This window comes from Populus nigra, chromosome 6 (genome assembly GCF_951802175.1).
Source record: "Populus nigra chromosome 6, ddPopNigr1.1, whole genome shotgun sequence".
Classification (NCBI taxonomy): domain Eukaryota; kingdom Viridiplantae; phylum Streptophyta; class Magnoliopsida; order Malpighiales; family Salicaceae; genus Populus; species Populus nigra.
In genome coordinates this window covers 16073371-16082907 of record NC_084857.1, presented here as the reverse complement: position 1 = coordinate 16082907, position 9537 = coordinate 16073371, and the positions used below count along the sequence as shown (strand labels likewise).

Sequence of the window (9537 nt, the reverse complement as noted above, 5' to 3'; positions counted from 1 at the left end):
TTCTCAAATAAATATTCTAGTATTTAATCAATGTTCAATTTTATAAGCATTTATTTTTGTTATCATATTATTAAATAAAAATAACATTGAAATAAAAAACAAAATTGTTAAACCAATTGGAAATCCATGATCCATATTGTTGGTTTAGCACGTTAATCTGCGAAACTCAAGTCAATTTAACATGTTATCATTTTAATATTAAAAAAATATTCTCTTAAATAAAATTTAAAGCCAAACTATAATTTTTATTGATTGTCAAGTTAACCTAGTCAAGTCAAAACAACTTCCACACAAGATAATATTAAACTTGAGTTAAATAAAAAATTAAATCGAAATATTTTAAGGTTGCAACAAGTTGGATCAAAATATTTTAAGGTTGATTTCTTTCGTTAATTCCACAACTTTCACATCTTGCCTTTTTTTTTTATGTAAATTCTCTTTAAATAAAATTATTGAGGAATTTTGCTTAAAAAAATATTTTTTCCTGCTGAATGTATAAAATTAAATAAAATTAAAATTAAAAAAAAAACCTGCCGCATTGCTTGACACCCTGGCTAGTCAAGGACAATCAAGATCCCCAGGAGCCAACCGTCTCATTTGTAATTGCATTATTTGAATTAAAAAATAAATTATAACACTTAATTTTTAATTACATCAATATTAAAAATAAATAAATAAATAAAAACAAAATTTAAAAAAATCATAATAAAAAAATCTAATGTAATAAATAAAATTTTTAACCAGCTCAATATTAAAAAAATTAATAAAAATAATTTTAGAAAAAATACTGTAGAAAAAAAAAGTAATACACTGAATGAGAAAAAAAAAGAAAAGAAAAAAAAATAATACACTGCAAAAAAATATGTGAAAAAAATACATTGTAAATTACAGTGAAATACCTGCATCCTTTAGCTTAGTACTTAATAAAATTAAATAAAACTAAAATTTAAAAAAAAAACCCCGCCGCATTGCTTGACACCCCGGCTAGTCACAGCTAGACAATCAAGATCCCCAGGAGCCAACCGTCTCATTCGTAATTGCATTATTTGCTGCCCAACTAACAAGCTCATGCTGTGGAGTCTACGTAAAACAGGAAATACTTGCTAATAGAAAGGGAATAAAAGCGTGAAGTGTCCGCGAAGAACTAACTTGCTGCTGAGTCCGATGATTGGCAAATGCAATCATGCACCATCTCCAAACTCATGGAACAATCTGAAACTCCACTCTTATGGTAGCAAGAGATGGGCGAAAGGATATAGCTGAAATTCCACTCCATAACCAGGCATTCAGGCACGTGTGCCTTCAGGAAAATGTTTCAGACTGCTTCATGAGTAAACATTCCTCAATTATGGAAAATGAATTTGGCTATTCGGTCCTTTGATTAAAGCATCCTAGAAACACTTGATCAACAATCCTTGAGCAACTGTCTATCCCAATTGTCACGTGAGCGATCATACAATAAGATGATCAGGGAAAGAAATACATACGGGGATCCCTATCCCTGACATAAACCAGAGGCCACTTCAAATCCCAAACAGAAAGCAATTTGAATAGCAGGGAAGAAGCAGGGCACTATCTTCCACCATCATTGGCTGCCTGAAAGGATTTAATTGAATCTACAAGGCAGATGCATCGATTAGTATCGAATCGAATTGAGCAGCTGTTTTAAGAATTGAATGATTTTAGACTACTATGAAGAGGGAAGAAGCAATGTGAAAACGCACTGGAAGTGAGAGAGAACGACCAGTTACACTTTTTATGCAGCAGGCAGCTAGATGACAGGCTTCTTCACAATAATCAGAACATATAGCTGGGACATTCATCTCCTTTATCAGTTCCTGGCATGCTCATTTCATCAACCAGAATAGAATGAGGGCTTAATACTCGAATCATCTTAAAACAAAAATGTAAAAAGTAGCAGCTTCCTTGCTAGGATTTTCTCGCACACAAATGCACAGAAATTAGATAGAGAAAAATGCTTAAGAGTATCGATTACATACAATGGTAGGCAACCAACTAGGATAAGCAGCAATTCCAGCATTCGGAGCAATTATTAAATGAGGAAACAAATCCTGTGAACAATAAATACATCGTAAGAATAAGAGAGAAGTACCACCTCTTTAAACAAATGATCAAAAACACATGCAAATAGAACAAGGTGATAAATGTGTATGTGATGTTGAACAAAAAAGAGATAGAGAAAGATTGAAGGGTAGAGATGATGAAGAAGGCTAGGCAACAGAGAGACTGAGAAAATGCAGTTTCAATAACATCCAAAGCTGTCTCAAAATTTAACATTAGATGCCTTATACAGAGGCACCAAAGAAAGGGGGTCCTCCATCAGTATGGATATGAATATATTTTCAGAGACAAGTGGGAAGAAAACCTCAGCTAAATCCCTGTAACGTTCATGGTATAATCCGCTGCGAAGCTGTAGGGTCACTGATGTAGATTTACTGGTGATTGCAATCTGGCTGAGATTCTCACTTGAAAAATTGCAAGTGCAATCTGCATCCAGGCATCGAGCATAACTACATAGAATGATCTTCTCACCATCCCTGTTCATGAAGATAAAAAAAACAAAGAATATATCATGAGCTGCTATAAGCATACCAATTTTGGTTCAACAAAGAGATTGCCACATAGCAGATGTATTAATACTTAGGGTTTCATCACATAGAGAATTTCTGCTAAGGTTTAGCAACCCCTCAGGTATTGATTTATGGACATACCATATAACAGAAGCCTTAACTAGTTATAAACATGAATACATAAATTTGTTAAAAGGCAATAAGAAGAAGATTACAGAACTAATTAAGCATGAACACCTCACCCAAGCAAACCTCAAAATAAAGAAAATCAAGAATGCGAAACCCCATAGTGAGGTAAGGCTCCACACATAATTAATTGAAGGGAAAATTACATTTAACATGCTACAGTTTGGTCCAAATTGCAATTACCCACTATAGTTTAAAAAATTACTATTTACTCTTGGGTCAACAAAAGTTTTCAAATCTAACAAATTGACCATAATACCCTCATATATTTTACCAGTGCAATCTTTGCTTCGCTTCAAGACTGTTTCTAAACATTGGTTTCATCTCATTACAAGCTCCAACTTTATTGACAACCATTACCAACATCCCTCAAACCCAAAACTCTTTGTCATGCTCTCACTATGGTGAGAATTATATATCATATCAATGCTTCCCGGTAGAACAAATATAGATTCACATTGGACATAGAGAAGTTTGCCGCAGGAATTGTGGGTTCTAGTAATGGTTTACTTTGTTCAAGTATCCATTCAAAGATATCTAATTGTAATGCTCATATAATATGGAATCCAGCAACAAGACAATATTGAGTTACCTTCTCATGAGAAAAATGGTTGCATTCAAGCTAAAGGGTCTGGTTTCCATCATGGTATAAACCACTACAAATTGTTGCAATTTGTTTACAAATTGAAGGGCCAGCTGGAAGCTAAGGTTTTTATAGATAACCAAATTGGTTCTTCAGAAGGATTTGTGTAAATATTTGATTATTTATCAATCACTATGCATTAATGTAATTATAAACTATCTACATGTGAAGGGGCTAGCAAAAGAAATGTGAGTCTTTTAATTTGTTCTTTTTGTTTTGCCTATAGTTACTTCTGTAATTATTAAAACGAGAGGCAATAATTTATTTACCAATACATGTTCACAGGTGCTTTCCAACTTCCTTGATAAAAAAAGGAGGACCTAGTTCATTGATTTGGTAATAGATTGCCTCTGCAATATTTGGCTTGCTGCTCCGAAAAGCCATATGGTGTTTGATAAAATTCCAATACCAAAATTTATGCTAAAGAGTTCACTGGTTGAAGACTTATTTGAGCATAGATTGTGGATGGATATGAAGTTTATTAGCTTTGATTCAAATGGGTTATATGAAATTGAGGTTAATTTTGCATTGCAGACAAGGCGTTTGATGAAATGCCACTAGGAAAGTTTTAGCTCTAAAGAAGGTTGTAATATTAGTTTGATGGCCAAGTAGTAATTATCAACTTAATGGCAAGGTTGTAATATTAATATTGCAATGGTTATTTAGTCATTAAAAGGAAAATAATGGCAATCATGTAAATAACCAAACATTTTTTGTTGACTTTTTTGGATAAGGATGTTAAGTTTAATGCGCTAATAAAGTCCGGGATGTAAACTGTAATTTTTCAAACTATAACAGATAATCGTAATATAGATCAAACTACCGGATGTTATTGGTAATTTTCTCTTAATTGAATAAACATAAATCCTCACATTGAACTAGTGCAATGGGAATTGACACACTACTCAAGAGAACATGAGGAGGCCCTCACCACAATCAACAAGGCTGACTTGCACTTACCAAAAACAATCACAACTAAATACTCAAAGATATGATGATCAAGTTTGCAACTGACCTTTGTTGTGGAATTGCAGGTCCAATAAACTCTATATGAACTTGCACACCAGGGAACAGGGCAAGCAACTCTCCAAAGGCAGCAAGTTGTAGAAGCTCCTTTTCAGGCCCTATTGAGATTCAATTAAACAAAAAAAAAAAAAAAACTCAAATCCAGAAAACAGCAAATATAATACTGTAGAGTGTAGAGGTTATTATGTTCAGAGAAGTGGCTGCTATTAAAAAAGAAAAGCCAAAGAAGTAAATATCCCCATCTTTATAACTCATATTAGAAGACAAGCGGAAGAGAAATTTAGCAAATTCAATAGCCACACACCTTAATGTCAATACCTTGTTATTTACAAAAAAAGAAGGGTGTCTTGACATGGAAACCATACTTTGTCTGATGCATATGACTGAATACAATTTCCAAGTTCCAGATGAAAGAAAGCAATGATGATAATGATCATTAAAGAATTGGATCGTGTATCAACGTCCAATTATGGGAAAAGAAAAGGTTTTCATCACAACAATTATTTATTTAGGGTACTTCATTTCTTTCTTTTTTTCTTTGAAATAAACCACGAGCGAATATATAATATTGTCAACCCCCCACCACCACCTCCCCCCTCTATGGGGCGGGAGTTGGAAACTCAATTGGCCCAAATATATTAAGAGCTTCATGATGTAAAATGAAACAACATGCTACCAAACATTGTAGTTCATTCTTAAAAGTATTATATTGTCCCTGATGAAGTCTTTCCTTCATTTATTCTTTTGGCTGGGGGAGGATCCAGAAAACACATGGTGAAGATCAAACCACTCCTTGATGAGAAACAATACACCACATTAACAAGAAAGCATATATTCACGTCTCTATAGCTCATGGACATGTAAGGAACATCAACCTTAATAAACTTGGTTTCTAGGGCCAAAAGGTCCAACTTTTCAACTTAATCTTATGCAATGTCATGGGTCAAAGTCAAAATCCTGCTAGTTGATATAACAGATGAATTATAACATCGTTGTAGTTCAAAAACAGGACAGGTATGGGGTTAATTCAATAGAAGTTGCACATAAAGTTAGTAAAAATCATGTGATGGTGTACGTTGCATAAAGAAAAGCAAGAGAAAAAATCACAACAGGATAACATTTCAGAAAAATCATCCAGCTTCTATACCACAATACTTACCAAGATAGTGTATGCACAATTTACGAGTTTCAACAGTCGAGCTCCATGCACAAGCAATATGAGCAGCACGGTAAATTGTAAGTGGCTGAAATATAGAAATAAAGATCAGTTACCTCATCTGTGTGTCTATAATGGAATGCAGGCACTAAAAGTAACTTGAGGTCATTTCTTTTATACATATACTTTATTTGTTGAAATTGTGTTTCAAACTTTTTACTCATAGATCCCAAGGGGATGCTTACAATTTAGTTTCCTTAACAAACGCACTTTCACATGAAATCAACAGCAGCAGATGCAAATTATGGTCATAAACAGCAAACAGAACTTAAACCCACAGATCTTGAGCTTTAAAATAACAGAGAAAATTTCTTAAGGACATATAGAGAATTTGGAAAAATCCACTCTGGAAACCTAAGCATTCAAATGCAGACAACTCTAAACATAAGTGCTTGATTGCAGCATTAAGTCTTAATCATATTAAGAGCAAAGAGATCATAGAATTAGTATCAATTGAGGAACAGCTTTACAAATCCCCTATCTCAACTAGTTACTAACACCATACATTTCATACCCAGTGAAGAAGTAAAGCAACGGGTGAATGAAGAGGAATGCACCTCCACTCATAGTAATCAAACCAACTGCTTACACACTCTGATATTGGAGATATGGGCCCTGCATAATCATATGAAGAATTATACAGCCATCAAACTACAACCAAAAGAAAAAAAACAAAGAAAGAAAGAAAGAAAGAAGGTAGAAACAAAATACAATACCATGGCACGGGCATAGGTCACCTAAGAGATTCCAACCACCATCCTTTGACCTATCAATGATATAAAATACATAACAAAGTTTAAAATGAACTCAAATAAATCCTGAGTAGTTTTTCAATTATGATAGCTGCCTGTAGTGATTCACGTGCTTATCAAATATCTTTCTTGTGGCTTTAACATGTTGCACAAACAAGCACTGAAAATTTGCTAGAACTGTCCAAACAGAGGCTTTCCTTTGTGACATGTACAATAATTCAACAAAAGAGCAAGTCTAAAATACACAATGAGCACATCTAAGATACACAGTTTTCCTAGCTAGAACAAAAACTGAGAAATCTTTTTAATCTATCCACATAGATGGAGCCCATTGGGATACATTTTTGCCTTTATTGTTTGTGTATAAAGTACTTTTTCAGAATCGTCAATTGTTTCAGATTTCAACCCGACATTTACTATTCAAGGCTGATTCCAAATTCTGGAATAGATACAAAACTACATCTCGTAGGGTTGCTTTCCCAAGAACTTGTTTTTCTTAACTGACACGATGTTACATGCTTTCAGCTAGTGTTAAAATCATGCTTTCAGTTTGCTTAGCTAGCTTCATGTTATCCTTCAGTTATTAGACATTTTCTGTCGTGGAATTTCGTTAGGCAAGAACCATTCACATTTATAAGCACTGCTGAGGAGTAACAGTAACCTCAAAGAATCAAAGGAAGCTAGTGAGGATGTTGCCTCCTCAGAGTCAAAGCAGCAGCATTCATGCATCCACATTCCAAGTTGATGGATGCCTCTTTTGCTCAGGAATGAACACCTACTCCCTGGTTTTTCACACACCTGTCAAGAAAGCATAGTGTTTTGGCAAGTTAGCACATTTAAAAAACTTATTTTGTAAAATAACACAGACGCTTAAATATTTAGGAGAAAGCATAGTGTTTTGGCAAGTCATCTGCAACTCGTGAAAATAAACTATTTTTTTAATTGTGATATTTTATATTTTTTTTTCTGTGTAAGAAAAGAAAAGCACTTAAAAAACAAAAATAATAACAAGTGCAGTGCCTACCTGAGAAGTGGCTGTAGCTTCTTGAGAAAAAGTAAAAGGGAAATCATTTAAGACATCTACACGCTTCATTTGTTGCTCTAATCTTTCACACTCTTCTTTATGCTCATTCCAGTGCGACATCTATGGCAAAAATAAAAAATATATCCTTCAATTTACTCCAGGTAAAAATAAAAAGATAAATTTGAGGTTACCTGATGAGAGACCGAGCAATAAGCAACTGCGCCACAGCGACCGCAGCGTCTGCGAGCTGAGCCCATACACCGAGTTCCACGCCCCTTTCCGGCGCACTCCATCACCGATTCCTCTCAGGTAAGCCAGTCGCTGAATCAATTGATGGTCTGATGGAAATTAAAAACTACCTATGGCCCAGTAATCTCAGTCCGGTTTTCTGTTACAGCCCATTGAGCTAGGACACTACTAGGGACAGTGTTATCACATGGAAGGGAAAATTATAGCATGGTTTCAAGAGATGGAGGAGGCGGACATAATTACAAGTTGGAAGTTTCAGTAAAGCTTTACAAATCAGATTTGGATTATCATCATATGATAATCCTACGAAGGCCCTTATTAGCCTTAAACAATCAACAATAGCGGAGCAGTACAAAACTCAATTCGAGATTATTTCGAACCAGGTGCGTGAGCTTTTTAAAAAGTCATAGACTTATTAGTTGTTTTTTAGGTGGCTTAAAGGAAAAATTAAGGATGATCCCACAAGTTTTATAAAAATAATTTTAAAGCACAGTGCTAAACACACCTTAGTTTTAAATGCAATTGGTGGTCCAGATCTGTTGGAGGTGTGAACAAACAAGCTCTTTCAATTCAAGCTAAAAAAAAAAATAAGATGGTTATAAAATGGTAAGAATTTAGAATTAAGAGATTTGCTTTCTCTATAGTTTCAGGTTCGAGCCTTATGGTTGCTCACATGATGGCCACTGAAGGTTTATATGATCGTTAATTTTAGGATTCGTAGGATTAATTGAGCTGCATGTAAATTAACCCGGACATCCATATTATATTAAACTGAAAAAAAAAAACCTTGTCAGTCCATAAATTAACATTAGCCCAATTAAAAGAGGAGAGGGAGAAGGGTCTTTGTTTTAAAAGTAACAATAAGTGGAACTCGGGCCAAAAATATGGAGGCCTAAAATTATTTCTCATTGAAGAAATTGAAGAAGCTCAAGAGTCCAATGGGTCTCCAGAAATTTTAGATTTAATTGATTTTCAAGGGATCACAGAGAAGAATGCGGAAATTGAGATATCCTTTACATGCAATGATTGGAAATTTCGTTGTCAAGTTTATGTTACAATTTCGTTGTTGAGACATGGTTTTAGGAGTACAATAATTAAAGGAGTTGGGCCTAATAGTATGGGATCTCGCAGCACTTACTATAGAGTTCAATTTAAAGGGGTCAAAGGATATGTTAAGTGGGCTAAAGGTTCAAGAGCTAGAGATTGATTATGGGCCAGTCTTTCTGAAAGAGCTAAGAAGAGCATAGGGCCTTGGGCTTACAGATCTGGAGTTTGGACGTAAAGCCTAAACCCACTAACTTAAGAATATAATCACTATAAGACTCTGTTTGTTTGCTGGAAAGTGATTTTTTTTTTAAAGTGAATTCCAGAAAAGTATTTTCTGATATTTGGTAGTGTAATGAAAAATAAGTTGAAAAACATTGTCCAGTGTTTGGTTATATTATGGAAAATGAGCTGGAAAATAACTTATTAATGTTTTATTTTTTTTCAAGTTTATTAAAATAATGAGGAACAAATCTTATAAATTAAAAAGTTAAATGAGAATGAAATTAAAAAAAATATAATTTCATAAATTATCTCAGATAAAATAAATAATAATCAAAATAATAGAGATCAAATAAAAAATAAAAAATAAAAAAATTGAAAGATGAAGAAATTAAAATAATAATAATTAACATATCATAAATTATTTTAAATAAAATAAGTAACAATCAAAAGAATGAGAACCAAATTTGATAGATAAAAAATTTCAATAAAAAATGATAAGGAAAAAGCAAATAGCAATTATAAAAATAAGGACCAAAGTTAATATAAAAATTAAATTTTAAGAGATGAAATTAAAAAATAAA

At 33.6% G+C, this 9537-nt stretch overlaps 1 protein-coding gene across 2 annotated transcripts; it reads right to left on the bottom strand.

The window, feature by feature from the left end:
• Positions 1-867: 867 nt before the first annotated feature.
• On the bottom strand, positions 868-8170 carry LOC133696128 (uncharacterized). 2 transcript variants are annotated; one of them, XM_062118181.1, is made up of 11 exons: positions 7630-8170; positions 7439-7558; positions 7076-7212; positions 6379-6428; positions 6177-6277; positions 5606-5690; positions 4436-4544; positions 2387-2558; positions 2001-2072; positions 1745-1838; positions 868-1616 (listed from the first exon to the last, which is right to left on the bottom strand). In XM_062118181.1, the coding sequence occupies exons 1-11, from the start codon at positions 7729-7731 to the stop codon at positions 1573-1575; spliced, it is 1086 nt and encodes a 361-aa protein (XP_061974165.1). In that variant the 5' UTR covers positions 7732-8170; the 3' UTR covers positions 868-1572. The 2 variants fall into 2 exon arrangements, with proteins under 2 accessions (XP_061974165.1, XP_061974164.1); XM_062118180.1 differs by having other exon boundaries at positions 1725-1838; positions 7630-8168.
• Positions 8171-9537: the final 1367 nt, after the last annotated feature.

What these genes read in the sequence shown, in the direction of transcription:
- LOC133696128 (XM_062118180.1), bottom strand. Translation starts at nt 7,731, where the DNA reads ATGGAGTGCGCCGGAAAGGGGCGTGGAACTCGGTGTATGGGCTCAGCT. An exon ending in AAGCTACAGCCACTTCTCAG is followed by an intron (nt 7,213 to 7,438) that starts GTAGGCACTGCA and finishes CTTTCTTGACAG; the next exon opens with GTGTGTGAAAAACCAGGGAG. An exon ending in ATTGTGCATACACTATCTTG is followed by an intron (nt 4,545 to 5,605) that starts GTAAGTATTGTG and finishes GAATCTCAATAG; the next exon opens with GGCCTGAAAAGGAGCTTCTA.